This window comes from Eriocheir sinensis, chromosome 27 (assembly GCF_024679095.1).
Source record: "Eriocheir sinensis breed Jianghai 21 chromosome 27, ASM2467909v1, whole genome shotgun sequence".
NCBI lineage: Eukaryota > Metazoa > Arthropoda > Malacostraca > Decapoda > Varunidae > Eriocheir > Eriocheir sinensis.
Genome location: NC_066535.1, coordinates 13028228 through 13055352, shown reverse-complemented (window position 1 = coordinate 13055352; position 27125 = coordinate 13028228). Strand labels below are relative to the sequence as shown.

The 27125-nt window shown below is 41.7% G+C and overlaps 1 protein-coding gene across 4 annotated transcripts in view; it reads right to left on the bottom strand.

Annotated features, from left to right (window-relative positions):
* Positions 1-27125, bottom strand: part of LOC127004147 (adenylyl cyclase 78C-like) — a 211890-nt gene that overhangs the window by 72366 nt on the left and 112399 nt on the right. For all 4 annotated transcript variants that reach the window (XM_050871580.1, XM_050871581.1, XM_050871582.1 and 1 more), the window contains exon 7: positions 3039-3226. In XM_050871580.1, coding sequence (XP_050727537.1) covers positions 3039-3226 — 188 coding nt within the window. The remainder of the gene's footprint in view (positions 1-3038; positions 3227-27125) is intronic.

The window sequence follows — 27125 nt, the reverse complement described above, 5'->3', positions numbered from 1 at the left end:
TTTTATCCTTTCCTTTTATTACACTTCACTGTTTTTCAATTTCCTCTTATTCCATTTTCACTGTTTTTCCCTATGCAATTATCCCCGTTTACCGGTTTTTCCTTGTTTAATTATTCACATTTTTTCTCTTTTTCCCTTCGCTATTATCTCATTTTTCTGTTTTATCCTTTCCTTTTATTACACTTCACTGTTTTTCAATTTGCTATTACTCCTTTTCCTGTTTTTCCTTTTCCTTTTATCCCCTTTTACAGTTTTTTCCCCTTTCCATTTAATACCCTTTACTGTTTTTCCCTTTTTACTGTTTATCAATTTCCATTTATTCCATTTTAACTGTTTTTCCTTTTGCTTTTATCCCCCTTTATTGTTTTTCCTTGTCTATTTTATTCCCATTTTTCCTCTTTTTCCTTCGCTGTTATGTCGTTTTACTGCTTTCCCCTTTCCATCTATTCCCATTTTTACTGTTTTTACCTTTACTGTTACTCTTTTTCCTGTTTTTTAGTTTTTTTTTGCTGTCATCCCATGTTACTGTTTTTCCTTTTTATTGTATTTCACTTTCCTGTTTTCCTATTTTACTGTTTCCCCTTGTGCTGATATCCCAATTTATTTGTTTACTTCCCATCATTTATTCAACACTACTACAATCGTTCCCCGCTCCTAAAACCTTCTCTATCATCATTCTCACGCAGTTTCCCCCAATGCGTCCCTTCTACAGCAGCGCTTTTTACTCTCCTCTACACCAAAGTAAGTCACGGTGATTCTATTTTACAGCGAACACAATTTAGACTCCTGCTATTTGAAGTAGATGTTTGTTCGATCTCTGAAAGTTGTAAAGTTCGAATGACCCTCAATTTCGCTTTACCGTCTCACTCCGTACCATCCATCTCGTACCTTTTTTCTTCTCTTTTATTTTTCTATTTCCATAACGTCTTTCATTCTTCCACGGCACTTGGTTTCACTTTTTCCTAACATGCCATAATTTCCGTGCAGCCTGATCTCTTAGTATATTTTCTTTTCCGTCTCTTCCGTCCAACCTCAACTTGACACTCCTCTCATTCCCTTCCTCTGAGACTTCACTTTCTTCCTCTTTTTTTTATTATTTGTATACCGCCGTTCAATCTCTTTTTTCACTTCAATACCGGATTCAAATTAGCTGTTTTTTATGTTATTTTTGTAGATAATAAATTTCATTCTACCTTCATCTGTTATTTTATTTTCTTGTTTCCTTTCCTCTCCTCAACTTCACCTCTTCCCCTTTTATTATTTTCATACCGCCTTTCAATCTCCCTTTTCCTTTAATCACGGCACCCCAATTCACTCTTTTCTTGCCTGTCATAATTTCATTCCACCCTCATCTGATACATTATTTTCTTCTCTCCTTCCCTCTCCCCTCCCGCCACATTCTGACAGTCCTTTCCCATCTCTTTCCAAATATGACACTCCACTCCAATCCCCTTCCTATGACCTCTCTTCACCCCTCCCTTCCAGTAGCACATCTCCCTCCGTCTCCATTAAATAATATATCTACATTTCCACGATTTACTTCTCACATGGTGTCTCCTGCACGTCGATTCTCCCTCTTCCCTTCACACCAATCTCCGTTTTTCCCCTCCCTGCACTCCCCACTACGCCTTTCTCTCTCTTCTCTACTCCCACCATTTCCTTTTCTCTCTCTTCTCTTGGTCCCTTCCACTCTCTTCTATCCCTTCTCTAATCCCCAGCGCTCTCTTTTCTCTCCTCTACTCCTTACCCCTTCCTTCTTTCTTTTCTTTGACCCCCTAAACTCTCTCCTCTCTCCTCTCTTTGCTCCACATAAATCCCCTCTCTCCCCTCTTGCTCCTAACCAATCCCTTCCACTCCCTTCACTCTCCTTTCTACTCCCCACTACGTCTTTAAATCTTCCTTGCTCACCCTTAACTCCCTTCTCCCTCCTCATTGACCATTACTATCCCCTCTTCCTCTCTACTCCCAACCATTCCCTTCCCCCCTTTCACTCTTCCAACACTCCCCTTCTCCCCCTTCCTGCACAGGCCACGGACGGCATTACCAGTTGAGACTCCGCTCCGCCCCTCCATTTACAGACTAAGTCACTCGAGTCGCCTTCCACTGAAACCTCCGTAAAGCCGCTTATCGTCCGTCCGGCTGATAGGTAATAAGCCAGCGCGTCAGGTTATTAGTGAGGGAGAGGGAGGGAAAGGGAGGGGGAAGGATGGAGGGTGAAGGAAAGCGAGAGAGAGAGAGAGAGAGAGAGAGAGAGAGAGAGAGAGAGAGAGAGAGAGAGAGAGAGAGAGAGAGAGAGAGAGAGAGAGAGAGAGAGAGAGAGAGAGAGAGAGAGAGAGAGAGAGAGAGAGAGAGCATTAGACGTTTGCAATTGGTCAGTCGGCTTGTACACTGCCGCTCTTGTAAACCTAACAGCGTGGCCATTAATATATTTAGCTAGTTCTAAGTAGGTCACTGCGTTATTGCAGTTTCTCTACTGACTTATCATATTGGGATTTATCATATGCCGGCCTGGTATGCTTCATTCATACACCAATATAAAATGAACAATGTTTTATTAACTTATTTAATCTAACTTAAATCCACTCATTGTTAACCAGCCTACCCTACATTTTTCATCAAGAACCATAATTAAATCATCCTTAAAATCCTTCATACACTTATAAACTTCAATCGTCTCCAGACATGCTCCGCCATTTAGGATAAATCAGTCGTTTAAGCCTATGCATGATGGGCAAGTTTACATTCAGTTCATATATTTTTGTCATTCTTCTATATACAGATTCTAAAATGTTAATATTCATTCTTTAATAAAAGGACCAAAACTGCACGGCGAACTCAAGATTAGGCCTGAATAATCCATTGATTCCATGGACGGAGACCATAACTTACTAAGACGACAGGAACTCGTAATCACAGCAAACTCATCTTACAATCCACACACACACACACACACACACACACACAAACACACACAAACACACAGAACAAAAGGCCTTTATCTATTCATCCCCAACCCCACCCCCCCCTCACACACTCACGTAGTAGCAGACGAAGGTGAGGACGAGGTGGCAGAGGGCCGTGAGGGAGCCCGCGAGGATGCCCCAGCGCAGTGGCAGCGGCAGCATGGAGTAGGTGACGAACACGATGAAGAGAAGGTACCACACCATGTTCTCCCCCTGCTCCCCCGCCTCCAGGTCTTGAGCCTCCAGCACCTGCGAGATACACCCTGGAAACAAAGGGAGATCGAGAAGTTATGAAAAGTGACGGGAGGAGTGCGAAGACTTTTACGAGTTTCACCAAAAGTTGATCAGTTAGAGATATCCACCTAATGATGTTATCGTATGTATTTGGTGACGATGTAAAAATTTGTTATTACATATCTGAAACGAAGAGAAGGGGCATGTAGAGGATATGAAAAGTTTCGGGAAGAATACTAAGACTTTTACGAATTTTCCCCATGGATGATCAGTTTGAAATACTCACCTAAGGATGTTATCGTGTGTATTTGGTGATAAGATAAGAATTTGTTTTTGCTGCATATATTAGAAACTCAGAGAAGGGAGATGGATAGGTTATGAAAAGTATCGGGGAGAGTGCGAAGACTTTTACGAGTTTTCCTGGAGAGTTAACAAGTCTCAGATACTCGCCTAATGATCTTCAGATATTAGCCTCATGATGTTATTGTGGGTATTTGGGGACTATATGTGAATTTTTTATATATGTTTAACAAGAGAAGGGAGATGTAGAGGTAATGAAGACTATCGGGAAGAATGCGAGGACTTATAAGAATTTTCCCCCATAGTTGATCGGTTTGAGATATTCACAAAAGATTTTATCGTGTGTATTTGGTGACTATATATGTTTTATATGTATCTGAAACGAAGAGAAGGGAGTTGGAGAAGTTGTGAAAATTATCGGGGAGAGTGCGCAGACTTTTACGAGTTTTTCCTTGAGTTGACAAGCTTAAGATATTTATTTACCTATAACTGTTGTTTTCTGTATTGATGACTAAATGTTAATCTGTTTTTATATCTAAGTACCGGACACACACACACACACACACACACACACACACACACACACACACACACACACACACACACACACACGCGCGCGCGCACAGACAGAAAGACAAACATACGACATCGTTTTCCTCAGAGGCAGGCGATAAAAAAAGCAGAAAATGACAGAGGAAAAATTAGAGAAGGTCGAGAACGAGAAGGAAGAAGGAGAGGAAGAGAAAGAGGGAGAACGTACACAAACAAAAAACAAAGAAGACGTGGAGGTTGTCTAGCCCAAGGAAAAAAATAAGAAAAAAAGAAAAATAGGATCCGACAAGAAATAATTATCAAGCACTGCAAGACTAAAGGGAGAAAAACAAAAACGATAACAGCAGCAAAACTATAAAAAAATCACATAACAAAAAAAAAAGGGCAAAACAACGGAACGGAGGAGCTGGAGCTAAAAAAAAAGGAGGAAAAGAAAGAGGAGAAGAAGGAGGAGACGGAGTAGGAGGAGGAGAAGGAGGAGGAGAGAGAGAGAGAGAGAGAGAGAGAGAGAGAGAGAGAGAGAGAGAGAGAGAGAGAGAGAGAGAGAGAGAGAGAGAGAGAGAGAGAGAGAGAGAGAGAGAGAGAGAGAGAGAGAGAGAGAGACGCAAACAAACCCATAGATACACAGTCAGACATTAACAAACAGAGAGAGAGAGAGAGAGAGAGAGAGAGAGAGAGAGAGAGAGAGAGAGAGAGAGAGAGAGAGAGAGAGAGAGAGAGAGAGAGAGAGAGACAAACAAATAAACAAACACAGACAAAACCATAAGCAGACACACACTCATAAACAAAAAAAACAAGAGCAAATACAGAAAAAAAGACAAGCAGACAGACAGACAGACAAGCAAACAGACAGATAACCAGACCGAGAGATATAAACAGACAGACAGATACAGAAAAACAAAATAAAAGAAGCAGGAACCTTCATAATCATTTTCTTCTTGTACACTTTTCGAGGCCAAACTCATGAACGAAACTTTCCTTCGATCAACTTCTACTCTTAAAAATAAAAGCTCAGCCAATCCTCTCGAAACTCCTTAATTATAGAAACCTTTATTAATACTTGGCGAACTTTACGAACTTATGAGAAGATGAGGTCAGGAAAGGAGGGAATAGAGGAGGAGGAGGAGGAGGAGGAGGAGGAGGAAAGTACAAGAGGAGAAAAAAAAAGAATGAAAGAAAAAAGTGAGAAAGAAGAAAGGTCTCTCTCTCTCTCTCTCTCTCTCTCTCTCTCAATAACACTTGCAAACGTATATCTATCTAACATTTACTTTTTTTCTTTCCTTCGCATTTTTTTTCATCGGTCCCCTCCACGTATTGAAAAGAACGATTGTTTTTTTTCTTCTTTTTTTTCTTTTCGTAATCAGGAGAAATCGCTTTAAATGGATCAGGATTCATGGCCCGTCGGAGAAATGGAAAAATGCACGACGCTTGAATTTTGCGCTTCGTTTCTTAAAATAGTGTTGCATCTCTCTCTCTCTCTCTCTCTCTTCCATTCCACTGAGACACACACACATGACAAAAAAAAAAGGATGGACGAAGAAAAAAAACATATGAATCTCTCTCCGGGTACGAAAAATTTCTCTTTATTAAAAATATAATAAAAAAATCTTCCCTTTGGAGTCGAGAAAATCTTATTGCAGGAAACAGGTTGCTGAAGATGAACGCTTTGTTGAGACGGAAAATTTGTGGTGATGGTTGAGAAGAAAGAGGAGGAAGAGGAAAAGGAAGAGGAGGAGGAGGAGGAGGAGGAGAGACCTGATTCCGATGTAGGTCAAAAACAGGAAGGAATAACAATAAAGGAAAGAAAGGTGGTAATGAGAAGGAAAATGAAGGAAGAGAGAGAGAGAGAGAGAGAGAGAGAGAGAGAGAGAGAGAGAGAGAGAGAGAGAGAGAGAGAGAGAGAGAGAGAGAGAGAGAGAGAGAGAGAGAGAGAGACCATGCATGAACCAGCTCACGCCTTATCTTACTTCACACACACACACACACACACACACACACACACACACACACACGAACTAGCAAATACAATAGCAGCAATAATCACGTGTTTTCTACTATATCATTACGTCACTAGAAACAGGAACACGTTATATTGATTAGATATAAAAATAATAAGCAAACAGAAACAAATGAGATAAGAAAAATGAAAAAGAAAAAGGTTTAATTCATACTTGTTTACTTAGTACGGTCAGGCGGCCAGGCGGGGGAGGGTATGTGTGAAGGGAGAGCTGAAGGGTGGAGTGGGGTGTGGGTCGAAGGGAGAGGTGAGGGGTGAAGGGTGAGGGGTGAAGAGTGAGGGGGAAGAGGGAGTCAAGTGTTTACGTTATAGCAAGGGAATCAAGTGTTTGTGCATGCGAACTGTTTACCAATACCGAGGAGCTTGCAAAATACGTCTTCTCTATTTGGTATTCTTTTCGCGTCTATTTTCAAGTCAACAAGAGTCATCGCGCCCAACAAAACTTAGTACCTGACGACCTGGGTACTCCTGACTGACTGGATGACTGGCCGAAACTGAAAGACTAATACAGTGACGCAGTGACTGATTTGTTGACTAAGTGCATGACTAATTGACTCAGTGACTGGTTTTGACTGAATAATGAAATGTTTGAGTGATTGATGGGGTAAATTTGCTTTTAGGGGAGTAGTGCTTATCGGATTTTTTTTTGCCTTTGAGCTGTTTCCTCTACTGAAAAAAACAACAACTTACTGATTAGATGCGAGACCAATAATTATCTGACTAGCTGACTGCCTGGAAAAAAAAAAAAAAATCTAGTCACGGCTCAGTCTTCTTCAAAACTAGGTCGCGATGCATTGAGAGAAGAGACGTACAACAATAGTGAGGAAAAGAACACACTGGATCACAGACTGCAAAACAACAACTGGTATACAGAGTGGAAGATTAAGTATTGGCTAAAGAGAATGAAAAACAAATTGCTCCCTACGATAAAAAAAAAAAAAATGTATATGTTAACGGACACGATGACAAAACAAACAGTGGTTCATAGGATAGCCCAAATTGCACTCTAGAATGGGACAAAATAGGACAAGAATATATAGAAGGAAAACGTATTACAACTGAATTTTTAATGGGGTGAATGAAGACACTGGTAAGTTTATATAAAGAAAAGTAAATAAAAGTGGGTAGTGAAAATCAGGTATGTACGCAGATAAAAAAAAAAAAAATAGAGGAAAGAAAACACCTACATATTTACCTGGGTTTAAGGCTATTGATTCAAGACTAAGCATGTAAACCTGTATTAAAATTTTCATATGATACGTTTCTTAACTGACAAATGTTTATCTACCTGCCTTTTAACTTAATCCTAAAAACATCAACATGGCTCCCTATCAACTTCTTGTGTTCTGTTCTCGTAAAATACATCCCCACGTCTACTCCTACCTGCCTCTACCTCTCTCCCAGCCTGTTAGTTCACCTGTCACCCTATTAACGTGTCTATTACCCCTGCAATTTATATGACCCTCTCCGGGCCCGTGTCTCTGTCTGTCTCTCAATTACTTCGTTAATAGTGGATATACTAAGACCGTCTCTCTCTTTTCTATCGTCTTATATCTCACACTATCTCACTTCCATCGTTTTCTCTCTATATGCTAACTTTATTTTTCCATTTTCCTTTGTTTCCTCTGCATTCGTCTCTCTCTCTCTCTCTCTCAAGGGTGAAAAAAGTTCCCTTCCCTACACTTAGAATCGAAATGGATCGCCACATTATCCTCCTCTTCCACCTCCTCTTTTTCCCCTTCCCTCGTGGTCAATAGAAGAGTGAACATGACAAGGAGGAGGAGGAGGAAGAGAAGAGGAGGAGGAAGATGTCTGGTGCTCGCGAAGACGTTTCTCTCACTTCCATCTCCGTTTCTATTTCCCACTCTCCTCCTTCCTCTTCCTCCTTCCTCCTCTTCCTCTTCCTACTCCTCCTTGAAGAAAAAAATATAAGACGTTTGGGACGCGTAAACGAAGCGACGCTGGAATATTTATGTATGCCTTGTTGTCTGTCCGTCTGTCTATTTATCTGTTAGTCTATCTCTGTCCGTCTGTCTGTCTGTCTCTGTCTGTCTCACGCAACTCACCCACCCCCACACATATTAATTTCTTCTATTCTACTCTACAGTCCTTTATCCTATCTTTCAATAATTTTAGCTTCTTCTCTTCATCTGTTTGTCTATCATTTTTTAAACTCTTTGGAACACCTCATTTAACTTTTTTGAATACTTCCTTCTTTATTTCCCATCCTCCAATCTTTAACTATTCGCTGCTTTATCTCATCTATCTTCCAATTTTACAGTTCTACATAATCACAAAATACTTTACTTCTCTTTCGATTATCTTATTTTACTATTTTTTTTATTCTTCTTTCTTATCCCATTCTCCATCATTTCCTTATTCACTGCTTTAACATTTCTACCTATCCAGTTCATTTTCTTTATTTTTCTATGGATCATTTTATTTAAGTATTTTTTCTATTTTCATATTTCTTTCCCATTCTCCATATCTCCCTATTCCCTGCTTTATCGTATGTAACTTTCTTTTGCACGGTTAAACTCTTTATTTCATTTTTGGATTAATACTTTATACTCACTTTTCTTTGTACTCCATTCTTCCTTTCCTATCCGCCAATCATTCCTCCCTTTCTCATATCTACCTTTTCATTTCTTATCATATTTATCTCTCCTACTCACATGATCACCAACAATTATCTATTTCTCTTTTGATTATTTTATTTAATTATTTTTATTTCTCCTTTTTTCCCATTTTTAATCTCTCCTTATTCACTTTTTTTTTAATCTTATCTACGTTTCTATTGCACTTGTTTTATTTCTCCTTTAATATTACGTTATTTTTACTATTCTTTATATTTCCTTCTTCATATTTCATTCTTCATTCTTTCCCTATTCCCTACTTTATGATATCTATTTCTCCTTTATAATATCTACTGCCTCTCCATTTCACACGACCACCAACCATTCTCTATATTTCTCTATGGATTTCTTTCTTTTACCCTTTTTCATATTTCCTTCTTCTCTTCTGATTCTCCATCTCTTCCCTATTCACTCCCTGATCATATCTTTTCCATTTCTTCTTTATCATCTCTACTACTTCTCCATTTCACATCACTAACTATTTTCTTTATTTCTCTATGGATTTCTTTATTTTACCTTTTTTTCATACTTCCTTCTTCTCTTCTAATTCTTCACCTCTTCCCTATTCACTCCTTTATCATATCTACTTCTCCATTTCTTCTTTATCACATCTACTACTGTACCTCTCCCATTTCACGCCATCACCAGCCCTCGACGTCAACTCCTACACCATTCACGGGACCTAATTAAATCCATTCACTCCGCCGTAAATTAATGCTCAATAGACTCTCACCCTCATTACTGCAACGCCGCCTAAGGGATCGACTACCTTGTAAAAGACCCTATGGCTCCGCGCACGAACGGGATCCATCTCTTCATATACTTTATTTTTTTTCCCGCCATATACAAACGCGGTAATAAATCTGCTGGCCTGTTTATGGGCGACTCGTAGTGTTATTTTTATTATTTTCACGAGATTTATTACACGCCCTGTAGCCTTGATGGGGGAAAGGAGGCGAGGGAAGTGAGGGGAAGGGGGTGGGAAAGGAAGAGGAAGGGAGGGGAAGAGAGGAAGAAGAGGAGAGGGAGAGGGAGAGAGAGAGGATAAGGGAGGGAGAGTAAAGAGAAGCAAGAGGAGTAAGGAGAAAGAGTAGGAGGAAAAGGAGAGGGAGAAAGAAGTCACAGTAAAGAGAAGAGGGAGGGAAAAGGGAGACGAAAAAGACGAAAGGGAGATGTGCAAAGAAGTGAAGAAGAGTGGGGAAGACAAGAGGAGAGAGGAGGGAGGAATACTGAAGAAGGAGAATAGAGGATGGGAGATACAGGAGGAAGGAGTGCAAGGAATAGAAGAAGGGAGGGGGAAAGTGAGAAACAGAGAAAAGAGGGACGTGGGAGGAATACTGAAGAAAGGAGATGCGTGAGAGGGAGAAAAGGGGAGAGGAGAAGGGAAGTGCGAGGAAAAGAAGAGGAGAAAAACGGAAGGAAGGAATGTACAAGTAAAGAAAGATGTCTGGGAAGTGAGTGAGAAAGGGAAGAGGGAGGCGAGAGGAATTTTAAAGAAAGATGCTGGTGTGTGAGGGGGAAGGAGGGGGAGGAGCAGGGCGAGAGGCTAAACGTAAGGGATGGAGATGCTGTATAGAGTGTATGGAGCGTACTTAACCCTGAATAAAGGCGTGGAAAGCTTCTTGAAAACGAGAACGATGGGGGAGAAGGGACAAAGGGAGGAAGGAAAGAGAGAGAGAGAGAGAGAGAGAGAGAGAGAGAGAGAAACAAGGCCACGCCAGCCATATTGCATTAATAAATATAAATAGTGTTATGCAGTGAGTCTCAAGTATTCCTCTCTCTCTCTCTCTCTCTCTCTCTCTCTCTCTCTCTCTCAAAAGCCCCATCCGTCACTTCTCACACGAGCATCAACACCCGTCCCTGTTTGCGCGGTACGCCTAGCACACACACACAATAACAAGGTCGGCCGTGGCTCCCTTTCCGAGAACTCGATGGCGCTCCTGAGGCTTCCGCAAGATAACGCGGCGAAAATGCGACTTCGACTCCGGTGAAATGCCGCTCAGCCTTAGAACGAAGAAACACGGAGGAAGTTTTAACGGTTCTCCTTCTTATTGTTAGTATACGAGACGAAACAAACACCTGAGACGCCAAGAAAGAGAAAATAAACGTAGAAGCAATGAGAGAGAAGGGGAAAAGAGGGCGAGAGAGTATATAGATGCTTACAGAAACGGAGGGACAGAGACGAAGTGTAATAAATGTCTTAAAATACAAAAGAAACAAACGAAATTAAATAAAGCAAGATGATGGTGTTCTTCGAGGCAAAAAGTAGTAATAGAAAAGATAATGGGAAGTATTATTGAATTCCTCCTTTTGAAAACTTATACACGATCATCTACTTTTGAGGGAACGACTCGGGAAATGAAGTGATGTTCCCATAAGATAATGATTTGGTTTTTATTGATTGGATTTTGTTCGATTTTCCTTTCATTCAGTTTCTTTCTTCTTCTTTTTCCTTTTTCTCCTCTTCTACCTCTTAATCTTTCTCCTCGTCATCGTTGTCCTCTCTTCCTTTCGTTTCTTCTTCTTCTTTTTCTTCATCACCTATTTCTTACTACTTTTCCTCCACTTTTATTTCGTAGTTCTCCTCGTCGTCGTCGTCTTCAACTCCTCTTCCTTCTCCTCCTCCAATTCCTCTCGTCTTTTCCCTTCTCTTCTCATTTACAGTCTAATCTTTTCTTTTCTCCTCTCTTCTCTTCTCTTCTTTTCTCCTCTCCTCCACCATGTTCCCCTCCTCCGCGTCCTTCCTGAAACCTTGTGAGCTGTGACTTCGGTTCCCTTTATCGACTGGGGGCGCATGAATTATGTTTATCTCCGTGAGTGCTGCAGCTGTCACGCCAAACACGGGACCTGCGGATTTGTGAAGGCAAGGACGAGGTCGATGTGCGTCTCAAGTGGGTACGTGAGAATGTGACGGAGGACGGTGGAGGGAAAGGAGGATGTGTGGATGTGTGTGTGTGTGTGTGTGTGTGTGTGAGAGGAGCTGAGGTTGGGATTAAGAGACAAGCTGAGGGTAAAAGGAAGGTGTGCAGAAGGGATATGAGGTGAGTGAGGGAGAGAGGCAAGGAGGATGAGGGATGTGTGTATGTGTGTGTGTTTGAGAGAGAAGAGGTTGGGATGAGGAGACAAGCTGAGGGTAAAAGGAAGGTTTGCAGAAGGGAAATGAGGTGAGTGAGGGAGAGAGGCAAGGAGGATGAGGGATGTGTGTATGTGTGTGTGTTTGAGAGAGAAGAGGTTGGGATTAAGAGACAAGCTGAGGGTAAAAGGAAGGTTTGCAGAAGGGAGAGAGGCAAGGAGGATGAGGAGGTGCGCAAGTGTGAGTGTGTGAGAAGGAGCAGAGGCTGGGATGCTGAGACACGTTGAGGATAGAAAAGGAAGGTATGCAGGAGGGGAAAGAGATGAGTAAGGAAGAAAGTAAAGGAAGGAGAATGAGAAGGTGTGGAATGTGAAAGGAATGGGGGAAAGAAGGTCGAATGGTTGAAAAAGAGAGAAAAAGAAAGCTAAAACGAGAGACTGGAATGCAAATAATCGATGGAAGTTATGGTTGAGAATATAAAAGGAAGGTATGCAGGAGGGGAATGAGATGAGTAAGAAAGGAGAGGAAGGAGGATGAGGAGGTGTGGGATGTGAAAGGAATGGAGGGAAGAAGGAGAAATGGTTGAAAAAGAGAGCAAAAGAAAGCAAAATGAGACTGGAATGCAAAGAATCGATGGAGGTTATGGAAATGAAAAGAGAAAGATGCAAAATAATAATAAGAAAAAAAACCCGGCTCATAAAACGGTGGAAAAAATGTTTAGAAAAAAAGGTATGAAAAATAAAATAAACAAGAGGAGTGGAGAGAAGGAAAAAAATAGGGAAAAGGAAGGAGGAAAATGAGGAAACAGAGGAAAATTAGATGCAGAGAAGATAAATCACTGCGTAATGAGCAATCTAGAATAAATTAGCATTAAAAGGAGTAATGAGAGAGAGAGAGAGAGAGAGAGAGAGAGAGAGAGAGAGAGAGAGAGAGAGAGAGAGAGAGAGAGAGAGAGAGAGAGAGAGAGAGAGAGAGAGAGAGAGAGAGAGAGAGAGAGAGAGAGAGAGAGAGAGAGAGAGAGAGTGTGTGTGTCTGTAAAATAACATAAAAAAAACTATAAATAATAAAAAAAGAAAAAAACTAACGAAAAAGGTTACCAGAGAGAAGAAAGGAAAATACGAAACACATTGAAGAAAAATAAACGGGAATCAACATGAAAAGAAATGAAAAAGAAAACCTCGAAAATCATAAAAAAAACGCAAAATATCAGAAACGAAAAAAACTCCGTCGCATAAAATAATTCCTAATACTTAATGAAGAAAAAATAAATAAGTAAGAAAATGAAAAAAAGAAAAAAAACCATCAGTATCTTTAATGAGAGCAATGAAAGACTAAAGCAAACAAGAAAATGAGGAAAGGGAGGAGAAGATGACGAGGAGGAGGAGGAAGGAGAGGAGGAGGAAGTAATGAAGCCATGGAGGGAAGGAAGTAAACAGAAGGAAGCAATCGGGAGGAGGTGAGAAGGGAAACAGAGGAGGAAGGGAGAACTAACGAAGGCAGGAAACGAAAAATAATACGAGAAAAACAGGAACGGCCGCTTTTTCGAGGAGGAGGAAGATAAGGAAGAGAAGGAGGAGGAGGAGGATAAAATTATGTGCAGCAGGAAGAGCGTCGAAAAAGAAGGAAAGGGAAAAAAATCATGTGAAGCAAGAAGTGAGGATGGTAAAAAAAAGAAGAAAAAGGAGCGAAAAAACAATAGTGAAGGGGAGGAGGAGAAGAAGGAAGAAGAAAAGATGGAGAAGTAAAAGAAAAAGAAGCAGAAGAGTAAGAATGATGATGATTTGAATAAGAATAAAAAAAAAACCAAGAAAAATAAGAATATCTACAACACGAAAAAAAACAAAAAAACAAAATGAAGCGAAGGTTCTAATCGGAGAAAATGTTTTAATAATGAGAAGTTTTAGAATCCTTCAGAATACTCGTAGAATTGAACAGTGAGGTAAGACGCTGATCACCTAATGGAGGAGGAGGAGGAGGAGGAGGAGGAGGAGGAGAAGAGTAAGAATGTAGGGAGCCTTGACTTGTTGCCTACTGACTACACGCTTGTCTGTATCTCTGTGGGTCGTATTATAAAAAAAATCGTCGCCCAAGTTTACATATTTGCCAAGGCTTTCGTAGGAGTCATGGGCATTTCCAAGAGTAGTTTTATGATCCTGGTGGTAGTTTGACCGTTCCTCTGTACCATGAACCTAAAGAAACACTCATTACAACCCGATTGACCCTCTCTTTGACCTTTAGAAATAGGGGATGTGAGAAGCGGAAATGTCTTATAATATCGACCTATATGCCTCTTTCCTCCCTTCCATGTCAACCCCTTCCTTCATATTCTCAACCTTTCTCATGTTTGTTTTCTCCTTGTTTGCACTCCCCCTCGCATCTCTCTTCGTTCACTCCGATCAGCATATTCCCCACCATTACACACCTGTTTTTGCTATCTCTAATATCTTCTCTCCTTTCCCCGTTTCCTTCCAACCTCTTCGCTTGTCCATTAGTGCGCTCTGATCTCCGTCCGAGGAACTAATGGATTCAAAACTCAGTTACATTATTAATTTATGCCTCGAGGAAGGAAGGCGAGGAGGGAGACCGGCAGGTGTTTGGGTCAGCAGCAACAAGTAAACCAAGCTCACCTGTTTTTATTTTTTATTTTACCTGGGCAGAGTAATTTAATTTAGCTGAACTTTCCTTAAAAATAATATAGAAGAAACGAAACCTCAACATATACACGACACACTCTCTCTCTCTCTCTCTCAAAAATCAGACTAAATAGAACTTAATTGACATACGAAGTGACCTCATCATCATACGAAAAATAAGGAAAATAAAAGAATGAAGGAAGGGGAGACAGGAAGACAAGAGGAAGACGAAATGAGGCGAGGGACAAAAATACGGCAACAAAGAATACGGAAAGAGGGGTGAATGCACGGCGGTAATGAAGGTGGGAGGAGGAGGAGGATGAGGAGGAGGAGGAGGAGGAGGAACACGAGGAAGAGGACGAGGAGAAAGACGCGGAAGAAGACGAGGAAGATGACGAAGCAGGCGAAGAAGGAGAGGAAGAAGTCTAGGAAGATGACGAAGGCGAGGAAGAAGACGAGGAATACGAAGATGAAGAAGAAAAGTAGATGAAAAAGAAAAAATCATAATAAGAAAAAGAAGAAAAAGAAGACGAAAAAGATAATTATAAAAGTAATGATGATGATGATGATGATGATGATGATGATGAGAAAGATGTAGGAGAAAAATGTAGCCAATAAAAATAAAAAAAACTTTAAATATAAAGAAAAGGATGAAAACCGGAATACTAAAAAGAGACAAAAAAAAAAAGTAAAAGAGAGGAAAAAGAAATGAGATTGGGGCGTAGAAGTGACAAGGGAAGGAGGTCGTAGGAAAAGGGAGCAGGAAGGGAGGGAACGAAGAATAGGAAGGAGGGGAGAGTAAGAAAGTGTGGTTGAGAAAAATATGGACAAGCATGAACATAAAGAAGGGAGTGGCTTGGGGGAAGAGGTTTAGTCAGTATGAAAATGAAGGAGACACATGCAAAGAAGAAGAGGGGAAAAAAGAAGGGAAAGATAGATAGATAGATAGATAGATAGATAGATAGATAGAGAGAGAGAGAGAGAGAGAGAGAGAATCCCCAGAAGCAAATAAACGTAAAAACAACAAATGTTCGTTTGTAAAAATTCATTATGATGTTCTCTCTTAAAAAAATACTGTTCAGGTTTTGACGAAGATTGGAGGATGAAGGGAAGTAAGGAGAAAAGGGATAAATCATGTAAGAAAGGAAAAAGGAAAGGACAGAAGAAAGAAATGAAGGAAAAATAAAATTGAAAAGACGGATGAAAAGAGTTGAAAAGGAAAAATAGAATAAAACGTTACGAAGATGAAGGTAACAGGACAAAGACTAGAAGGATAATCATGCAAAAGAAATTTATATACGAAATAAAATAAAGCTAGAGGAAAGTCGAGGAAGCGGCTTTTCCAAGAAAACCTTGGAGTTAGAGCGGAAGAGGAAGAGGAAGTGAAGGAAGGGGAGGAGAAGGAGGAGGAGGAGGAGGGGGAGGAGGAGGCATGAGTAGGAAGAGGAGGAGAAGATCGAAGAGCAAGAAGAGAAGGAGGAAGAGGAGGAACATGAGAAGAAGAGAGTAATGGCAATACGAAAAGGGTGAAGAAGATGAGGAAGAGGAATGAGGGGAAGGAGAGGGATAATAATAATAATAACATACAATAATAATAATAATAATAATAATAGTAATGAGAATAAGAAGAATAAGTAGATGAAAAAAAGAAAAAGAAAGGAAAAAAAGATATATGATTGAGAGAAACTAAGCTAACCAAGAATGGATAACTATAAAAAAAAATCTGAATGGCAAAACACACATACACACACACACACAGACGAAAAAAAAAAGAATATGAAGCAAACAAAACAAACCACTTTATGAAGACTGAAAATAAACATGAAGAGTGAATAAAAATGAATTAAACCCTAAAAAAAAAAAAAAACAATACAAAAAAACGCAAAGAAAGCTAACCAAAGAACTCATATAAAAAACAAAACAAAACAAACAAATAAATAAATAAATAAATAAATAAATAAATACAAATCAAAACAAAGAAAGCCAATACATAAAACTCCCACCTTCAGTCCATACCTGTCACTCTTACCTTTCCCGTCACCCCCCCTCGAGCCCGCCCTGTCCCCGCCCCTGTCAAACACCTGTTACTTTTGCCCTCCCCAGAGCCGTCTACGGAGGCTCATCTGCGCTCTCTCTCTCTCTCTCTCTCACCTTTATTCATTCCCTCTCCTCCTTATCTCCTTCTATCTTCCATGTTCCGCCTCTCCCTCATCTATCCTCCATTTCCAGCTCTCTTATTCCTTTCACTCGCTTTGCTTTCACCTTTCCCTTCCTCCTCTGTTTTTTCTCCTGAACATCTCGCTGTTTCCTCTCCCATCTTTTCCATCTTTCGCTTCTTCATCCTTCCTTCCTTTCCTACGCATCGCATTAGTTCACGCCTTCTTTCTTGTTCCCTTCTTATTTTCTTTTCTTTTATGAGGGAATGCAGAAGTTCACGGACGGAAAGTTGCTACCCACATACTTATCATATACAAAAACAGATTATAGGACAGCATTTTTAATCGGTGCAAATGTCTCCAGTTACAGAGTTCAATAAATAAATACAATAAATGAGGAAGGAAGGGAGGATAAAACAGAAAAGATGAATGAAAGCAGAAAAGGAAAAAAAACGGTAAAAAGATGAAAGTTGTGAAGATAAAGATAACTAGATGAAGACGATACACCGCCCTTGAAAGACAGACAGACAGACGGACAGACACACCCAGTCACACACGCACCTTGTTTATTGCCGTCACGATCCTGGTTACACAGACAAGGTTGTAAAGAGTGAGTATGGTAGCGACGGAAGGGCAATATAACCACGGCAATAAAAATATACACATGGAAGAGAAGAAGCACATAAAAAAGGTGAGAGAGGGAATGATAAAGAAAAAAAAGTAGATGGTAGAAATGGAGGAGATATTGCTGAGTTAAGAAAGTAAGAGAAAAGGAACAAAACGAGAAAAAAAAGGATGAGAGAAATGAAGAAGAGGAGGAGGAGAACGAGGAAGAGGAAGAAGAAAAGGAAGAGGACGAGGACGAATGAGAGGAAGGAAAGAGTAAGAGGATGATGATGATGGAGGAGAACGAAGAAGGGGAGAAAGAAAAGTAGAAAAGAACGAAGAGGAAAAGAATGAAACAGCGGAGGAAAGAAAAGAGAACAAAGAGAAGGAGAAAGAAGAGGAGGAGGTGGAGGAAGGAGAAAAGTAATGAAATGGAAAAAAATGACAAATGAAAATGAAATCGTTGAGAGGGGGATTGTGGGTAAGGAGGGGAAGAGGAAGACGGGAATGCGGGGGCGGGGTTTGTGGGGGAAAAGAGGGAAGACGAAGGGGTTGAGAGGGGGGGGGGGTTGTGAGGGAAGAGGGTGAAAGGAATGAGGGGAAAAGGACGAGGGGAATGAGAGGGGGGTTGTAGGGTAAGAAGGAGAAGAGGACAAGGAGTGTGGAGATAGGGGGTTGTAGGGGAAGAGAGGGAAGACGAGGGGGTTGAGAGGGGGGTTGTGAGGGAAGAGAGGTGATGGGAAGGAGGGGAAAAGGACAAGGGAGAGTGGGGGAGAGAGGGGCGCTGACGTCATTCGTGCTGTGGAAGAGCGGGCGCAGGAGGGGGAAGGGGGGGAAGTACCAATTATGACCCTCTATAAAGCGTCGCAAGGCCAGGCTGCTACACACACACACACACACACACACACACACACACACACACACACACACACACACACACACACACACACACACACACACACACACACACACAGACACACACACACAAAGACACACAACCACAACAACTTACTCTCTTTTTGTCTTCCTGCAATGAGATTAAACGTATTTTCTGATGGAATTCCCCCCCCTTCCCCCCTCTCCCGGTCACTGCCTAGATGGGGGAGTTGCATGAATGGTGGGACGGGTGACTGCAATGGGGGGGGGGGGGGAGGGGGGGGGTGACGGCTGGCTGGTCCGGCTATACTGCATTTACATGATATTAAAGGGCAAGGTGGGGCAGTGGGGGGGCGGGGGCGTAGGGGCGGAAGGGGCGGCCCGAGGAGGTATTTCAGGAGTCAGGCACAAAAAGGAGGAAAGATTGATGGGGCAGTTGAGAAATTTTTAAGGTTCATGTCGAAGCTATTGGCGTGTGTGCGTGTGTGTGTGTGTGTGTGTGTGTGTGTGTGTGTGTGTGTGTGTGTGTGTGAACGTCCATAAGGAGTTTAATCTCATTGGAGGAAGACAAAAAGAGAGAATGTTGTTGTGGTTGAGGTCAGAAGTTCGAGGCCGACAGGTGGCGGGGTTCGCAAATTTTTCCGAACAAATGACTTCGAGAAAAGGGCAAGTAATCAGACGAAAAATAAGCTGAATGTGGCACTCCTATAAAACAAAGTCCAGCGGCACCACCTAAGAGTTGAGGCCGACTGATAGTGAGTGCCCCAGTGCCCACGAGATAGGTGTCGTTGTACTGCATATCATATCGTCGGTGTTGGCCCAAGAACCAGATATTTAAAACACATGAAGCGTATATTTGCGAGTGAGGGATTGGAAGCGGAGGCGCATCCAAGGAGCGCTGCTAAACGAATGCTGTAAAAAAGAACGAGAACGAGGAGAGCGAAGAGGAGGGAAAAAAGTAAGAGGACGAGAACGAAAGAGAGAAAAAAAGAGTAATAGGATATGATGATTAGGAGAACGAAGATGAGGAGGAAAAATAGGAAGAGGACGAGAATGAAAGAGAGGGAAAAAGAGTAATAGGATAATATGATTGGGAGAATGAAGGAGCGGAGGAAAAATAGGAAGAGGAAGAGAACGAAAAAGAGGAAAAAAGAGAGTGAGAGGATATGATGATAAGGATGCGAACGCAGAAGAGGAGGAAAATAGGAAGAGGACGAAAACGAAACAGGAAAAAAAGAGTAAGAGGATATGATGATTAGGAGAACGAAGATGAGGAGGAAAAATAAGAAGAGGAAGAGAACGAAAGAGAGGAAAAGAGAGTAAGAGGATATGATGATAAGGAGAACGAAGAAGCAGAGGAAAAAATAAGAAGAGGAAGACGGGGAAAAAGAACGAAGAAGCAGAGGAAAAAATAAGAAGAGGAAGACGGGGAAAAAGAACGAAGAAGCAGAAGAAAAGAAAAAAAAAGAGGAAGACGAGGGAGAAGAAGAACGAAAAAGCAGAGGAAAGAAAAGATATGCTCCTGGGTGATTAGAGAAGAAAAAAGAAGCGGAAAATAAAACGTCCTCCAATTAGGCTAAATAGCGGATGTCACCAAGATCTATTAGACGAACCAAAGGAAGTATAATGTGCTGAGCTGCGTCCCCTCAAACAGTCTTGCCGGCGAGGGGATCGAGATAGTAAAGCCATGCAATCAGGGGATCATAAACACATAATACTTTTACACGAGGACGAAGCGACATAAATAGTGATAACTGAATAATAAATGAGAAAGAGGAGGAGTAGGAAGAAGAAGAAGAAGAGAAGAGGAGAAGAAAGATGAAGATGAGGCGGAGGAGAAGGGGAGAAGGAAGATGGAGAGGAGGAAGAGGACGAGGAGGAGGAGAACGAAGAAGAGGAAGAAAAAAAGGAAGGAGACGAGAACGAAAAAGAGAGGAAGAAAAGAGTGTAAGAGGAGGAGGAGGAGGAAGATAAGAAGGAGGAGGAGAAGGGGAGAAGGAAGATGAAGAGGAGGAGGAGGAAAAGGACGAGGAGGAGGAGAACGAAGAAGAGGATAAAAAAAGGAAGGAGACGAGAACGAAAAAGAGAGGAAGAAAAGTGTTAGAGGAGGAGGAGGAGGAGGATAAGAAGGAGGAGGAGAAGGGGAGAAGGAAGATGAAGAGGAGGAGGAGGAAGAGGACGAGGAGGAGGAGAACGAAGAAGAGGAAGAAAAAAAGGAAAGAGACGAGAACGAAAAAGAGAGGAAGAAAAGAGTGTAAGAGGAGGAGGAGGAGGAGGAGGATAAGAAGGAGGAGAAGGGGAGAAGGAAGATGAAGAGTAGGAGGAGGAAGAGGACGAGGAGGAGAACGAAGAAGAGGAGGAAAAAAAGGAAGGAGACGAAAAAGAGATGAAGAAAAGAGTGTAAGAGGAGGAGGAGGAGGAGGATAAGAAGGAGGAGAAGGGGAGAAGGAAGATGAAGAGGAGGAGGAGGAAGAGGACGAGGAGGAGGAGGAGAACGAAGAAGAGGAGGAAAGAAAGGATGGAGAGGAGAACGAAAAAGAGAGGAAGAAAAGAGTGTAAGAGGAGGAGGAAGATGATAAGGAGGAGAACGAAGAAGAGGAGTAAAAAATAAAAGGAAGGAGACGAGAAGGAAAAAGAGAGGAAGAAAAGTGTAGAAGGAAAACGAAGAAGAAGCGGAGTAAAAAATAAAAGGAAAAGGAGGAGGAGAAAAACGGAAAAGCGGAGAGAAAAGAGAAAGAAAAGAACGAGGAAGAGAAGGAGGAAGAGTCTGAAAAAAAAAAAAAAAAAAAAAAAGGGAGAGAACCATGCATGACACACAAGGAAGTATACATAACGAGCATCATCCCCACTAACAAGAACAATAATGATGATGATGATGATGATACTCGTAGTGATAATAATGAAGTTGAGTGAAGTACATCCGTTGAGTGTAGGCGCCGAGGTCGGGTCATTAGCTATAAGAAGATGGGCGGGTGGGGGCGGGGGTGGGGCGAGGAGCTGTTTAGTTTTCTTTGTGAGTGTCGAAGGAAGGGAAGGAAGGCCATTAGGAGTGAACTCAGAGGGGCTCATTAGTGCTCTGGGGGGTAGGGGGTGGGGGGGGGAGGGGTAGTCAGGGTGGTGGTGGTGATGGTAGGAATAAGTAGAATGCAGTTAAGGGAATAAACAAGCCAGACGTAGATGAGGTAAATGTAAAGTATCACGAAAAAAACTCCATTAATTTAAGAAAGGAAACCGTTATTCATATGTGATAGAAATAGAGATCTGATAGATAAAGAGAATGAGAGACAAAGAAAGATAGACATATACAGACTTATAGAAAGACAAAAGAGAAAGACAGAAAAAGAGATGGACAGAAACAGACACATAGAAAGAAAGAAAAAAGAAAATAACACAGACATAAACCATTTTGTAATAATTAATCAACAAATCTGGTGGTGGTACTGTGATAGGTGGTGGTGGTGTGAATGGTGATGGTAGGAATATATTAAAAAAAAAAACAGTCCAAGGAAAAGGTAGATGAGACATTTAAACGAGCTAAGTGTAGTATCATAAAATCATAAAAAAAAGCAAACCGTAATTTATGAGATAGAGATAGATACAAATTGATAAAGAGACAGAGATAGCCAGGTAGACAAACACAAACAAACAAACAAACAAACAGATAGACAGAGACCATTTCGTAATAACCAGTCAAGAAATAGATATAAAAAGATAGAGACAGAGATAGACAGATAGGCACACATATAGACAGACAAACACAAACAAACAAACAAACAAACAGATAGACAGACCCCATTTCGTAATAACCAGTCAAGAAATAGACAGACAGATAGATAGAGACAGAGATAGACAGATAGGCACACATACAGACAGACAAAAACAAACAAACAAACATAAACAGAGGCCACTTTATAATACCTAATCAACAAATCTTACCTATTAGTCCAGATAATCTCACCCATAAAAAAATAAATATATATATACCAAGAACCGGGGAAAATCTATAACCGTGGAAAAAAACAACAACCGCTAATCGTAAGAAAATTTCGCTAATGATGCAAAAATAACACTAATAACCTGTGTAAAGAACTCTATCGGTTTTTCCGGGGTCAAGGACGATCACGAAGGGGGAGGAGGAGGAGGAGGAGGAGGAAGAATTACGAAGGAATGAGGAAAGGAGAGGAAGGGAAAGCAGCGGGATGTCTTTCTTCTATTATTTTTGGTCCCTGAATATCAAAGCAGCACACTCGTCACCTGGTCTTGGTCTGGCCCGTAAAAAAACAAGGTTGGCGGGTGGCCGGTGCGCAGTACATGAATGAGGTGCAGATCTAAGCAACTGGATGGTCAAGAAGGCGTTAAGTTAAATGAATGCGGAAGAGTTAAATGCCTGCAGTGGAGGTAAGGAAATGCGGAAGTGAATGAATGCGCTGGAGGTCAAGGAATGCAGGAGAGGGGGTAAAGGAATGCGGTGTGGAGAGTTAAGTTACTGGATAATGGAGATTGAGGTGGAGGTGTGAAGCTGGGCACTATACAAATACGATAAAAAAGTACTGGTAAATATACACACACAAAACTTTATATAACAAGAAAAAAAGGAAGAAAAACAAGGAGTGGGGGTAAAGGAATGCGGTGTGGAGAGTTAAGGTACTGGATAATGGAGAATGAGGTAGAGATGTGAAGCTGGACACTATACAAAATACAAAGAGTACGAGTAAATATACCCACAAAATTTTATACAACAACAACATAAAAAAAGGAAAGAAAATAAGGAGTAAACAAGTAGAAAAGCATTAACCTGATCATTTCTTTTTGGTCATACATCTGTTTAACTTACTAGGACCCGATTACTGTGGCCATTTACATTCATACAATCTATTTTAGCTTTTGTCCGGTGTTCTTAGCTCTTAAAACATGAAAATAATACAGTCAAGGAAAGAAAACCACGTCACCAAATCTTTAACTGACTGAGAGCAACAGGAAACACAGAACAGCGTCGCCTCATGTTTTACTAATCAAGAAAAACAAAACAAAAGAGAGTACCAAGTCGCCCAATTTTTTTTACTGAACAATCACAACACAAACCAAAAAACCGCGTCGTCTCATGTTTTACTGACCAAGAGCAACACAAGACAGAGAAGAACCACGTCATCTTATGTTTTACTGACCAAGAACAACATCAAAAACAAAATACCGTCACCTCATGTTTCACTACCAATAACAACCCAAAACAACCACATCACCTCACGTTTTACTAACCAAAGCAACACAAGACACAGAAGAACCACGTCAGCTTATGTTTTACTGACCAAGAACATCAAAAACAAAATACCTTCACCTCATGTTTCACTAACCAATAACAACACAAAACAATCACGTCACTTCATGTCTTACTAACCGATAACAACACCAAGCACAAAACAATCACGTCAGCTTATGTTCCACTCACAAACAACAACCCAAGACACCCCCGGGCCACCTCCTGTTTTACCGAGCAAGACCAACACAAGACGGGACTCCAGACGGGGCCGATCACCTCCACGCGGGCGAGGGAAGGGAAGGCTCTTGGTCTTGAGATGATTTATGAGTATGCGGCGGCGAGGCTGATGATATTTGTCTGACTTAACGATGGTGACGGCGGCGGTAGTGGCAGTGGTGGTGGTGGTGGGGGAAGAGGGTGAGGTTGTGGTGCTGGTGGTGACGGGGAAAGGAGAAGAGATGAGAGTAGAAAGGATGGGAAGGAAAGAAAAGTGAGGGAAAGTGAGAAGGTGAAGAGGAAAATGGAGTGATAAATATATGGATAGATAGAGAGGTGGATAGATAGATAAAAAGATAGATATATAAAGATAGTATTGCACGTTTACGAACTATAAGAAATAGCTTGACAAAAATCTCATTGAAGGTAAAAGCGCCCAGTAGAAATATATTTTTTTCCTCCTTTTCAATTCACCTCAGACACAAACTTCTCTTTTCAATGTTCCTTTAATTACAGACTTCACCTCTTCCGTCTCTTTCAATTTCATCCCTCTGTACACACAATGATCTAATAGTTTTCGTTTTGCCCTGCTTTTTTTCTTCTCTTTTCTATGTTCCTTTAATTACACACTTCATATCTTCTTTCTCTTTTAGTTTCATCCCTCTGTACAAACAATAATCTTCTAATAGTCATCGTTTTACCCTGTTTTTTTCCTCTCTTTTATAATGTTCCTTTAATTACAGACGTCATCTCTTCTTTCTCTTTCAGTTTCATTCCTCTGTACAAACAATGATCTTCTAAGTCTTCGTTTTTCCCTCCTTTTTCTCCCCCTTTCCTTTCTCCTCTCCTTTATGTCCATCCAATCATCTAGCTCATATCCTTTTCCTCTAGTCTCCCTTTAAAAAAAAAATGGCCAGGGGGGAATCAACAAAGCTCGCAAGTCTATGGATCCTCCCCTGATTTAAATACAATGGGAATGGGGAGGCGTTGTAGGGTGGGCGAAGCAACGCGGCCCCCAGTGACTGAGATATCTTATGCTTCAATCTTTAACCATGCCTCCTCCTCCTCCTCTTCCATGGTTTCTCCTCTTTTTATTCTGTGCTTCGTCTGTTCATCACATACATTCGCTTTGGTTGACACTTTTCTCATTACGTTATTTTCTTTGTTGGTGATTTATCTTTTTACACACACACACACACACACACACATACGTGCCTCCCGTCTAATGATCACTTGTGTTTGCCGCTGCAGGTATGGGGGGCGCCTCTCTCTCTCTCTCTCTCTCTCTCTCTCTCTCTCTCTCTCTCCTTCCTACCCCTTTACCTCTCCCTGCCTCCGTATCAGCTTTACCTGCCTCCCTCACCTTACCTTTCCTTCTCCCTAACTGCCTTCCCTCTCGCTGCCACCCCCCCTATCTCCCCCCCCCCCCAGCGCCACTCTTGATCCCACTAACAGCCACTCGTCCTTCCTCTAATTTGGTGTTATTCTTCCTTTATTCTTATTCTCCGTAATGGTCTGTGTGTGGCAGGAGTGTGAAAAGGACAAGGAGGAAAAAATAATATAGGAGAGGAGAGAAAAAAAGGATATTGACGCATGGATTCTCTCTCTCTCTCTCTCTCTCTCGCTGTGACCTCATTGCCGGATATTTAATAAGGATATACGTCGAAAGGAGGAGTTTTGTGTTATATTTTTTCGTTGGTATTGATTTGTTTATGAGTGGATTTCCGTGTCTCCCTCCCTCTCTCCCTCTCCCTCTCTCTCTCTCTCTCTCTCTCTCTCTCTCCACCATCCACCAATCTCCCTTTTTCCACTACCTTCCTTTCCCATGTCCTTCCTTCCTTCTATCTCCCCCTCCACTAGACTTTCATTCTGCTCCTTACACCCTTCACACCACTCCTAGACACACACTTCCTCCACGTCTTCCCCGCGTCATCAACAAATACAATCCCCTTTCAGACTATTGCTTCTCCTTCTTTCTGTTTATCTTACTCCTCCCGACCCTTAGTAACACGCCCCATCTACTGTCAGACTAATTAACCCTCCTTCTGTATTATCCTCCGAGTTGGTGATGTTTGCTCCACGGATAATTAAATGGACGATATGTACGAAGGTTGTTTCAGGTTTACAAAGGATTATGGATTACAGTGGAATTTGTCATCACTGGAATAGGATCATACGTATAAGAAGGATAGAAGTGATGGGAGTGATGCATGGGATGGAGCGAGAGGAGGAATGAAAGGAAGCAGATATGAAGAAGGGAGACTGTGAAGGAAAGGGGAAGTGAGGAGTGATGGGATGGTGAGAGAGGAAGAGTGAAAGGTAACGAAGATGAAGAAGGGACTCTGTGAAAGTTACATAAGGAGGAAGGGAAGTTATGAGTGGTAGGAGTGATGGAATGAAGGGAGATGAGGAGCGGAGATCAAGAGGGGAGAACGTGAAAACAGATGAAGAAGGGAGACTGTAGAGGTTAAATAAGGAGGAAGGGGAAGGGACGAGTGATGGGAGTGATGGAATGAAGGGAAATGAGGAATAAAGAAGGGAAAATGTGAAAACAGATGAAGAAGGGAGATTGTGAAGGTTACATAATGAAGAAGGGAAGGAAACAGTGATAGGAGTGATGGAATGAAGGGAAATGAGGAGTAAAGAAGGGAGAATATGAAAACAGATGAAGAAGGGAGGCTGTGAAAGTTATATAAGGGGGAAGGAAAGGTACGAGTGATAGGAGTGATGGAATGAAGGGAGATGAATAAAGAGGGGAAAATGTGACAACAGATGAAGAAGGGAGACTGTGAAAGTTATATTAGAAGGAAGGGAAGAGACGAGTGATAGGGGTGATGGAATGAAGGGAAATGAGGAGTAAAGAGGGGAGAGTGTGAAAACAGACGATGAAGGGAGGCTGTGAAGGTTAAATAAGGAGGAAGGGAAGGGACTAGTGATGGGAGTGATGGAATGAAGGGAGATAAATGAAAGGGAGCAGAGATAAAAAAAAGGGAGAATGTGCACACAGAAATCAGGTAGGAAGACCGCCGCTCATTACTTTCGTATTTGTGGGAACAGCGATTAGCGGGCTTTTTTTTCCACACCTTTTTCTGTTGCCCTTGAGCTGTTTCTTTAGCTGGAAAAAAAAAACACTCGGAAAACATGTAGGCAAACGTAGATGGACGGACGAGAACACACACACACACATACACACACAGTAACCCAGGCAACTCAACAATGATATCAGGTGCAGCGGCTGTCGTGTCCTGCCTCCATTATGCGTGTGGGTGTGGAAAGGATACTGGCTGGCTATCGCGAGTCCAATACGTGATCAGACCAGGGTACGACCACACACAAACACGTGGCTTTCAACACCCACGCAACCACCAGCGGCTTTTTTTAGGAGCAGGGGCGAGGGTGCCTTTGTCCCTCCCAAAGGTTTCGGGGTTCCTTGCTGCCGGACTGGACCCTCGGTGGCAGAAAGGCTCAAGAGACTGCCGCAGAGCCTCTTGTTAACCTTAATGAGATCACCGAGGCGCATAGGAGGAGAGGGGTGAGAGGAGGAGGAGGAGGTGGTAACAGAGGAAGAGGGTAAAGAAGAACATGAACAAGAAGACGAAGAACACG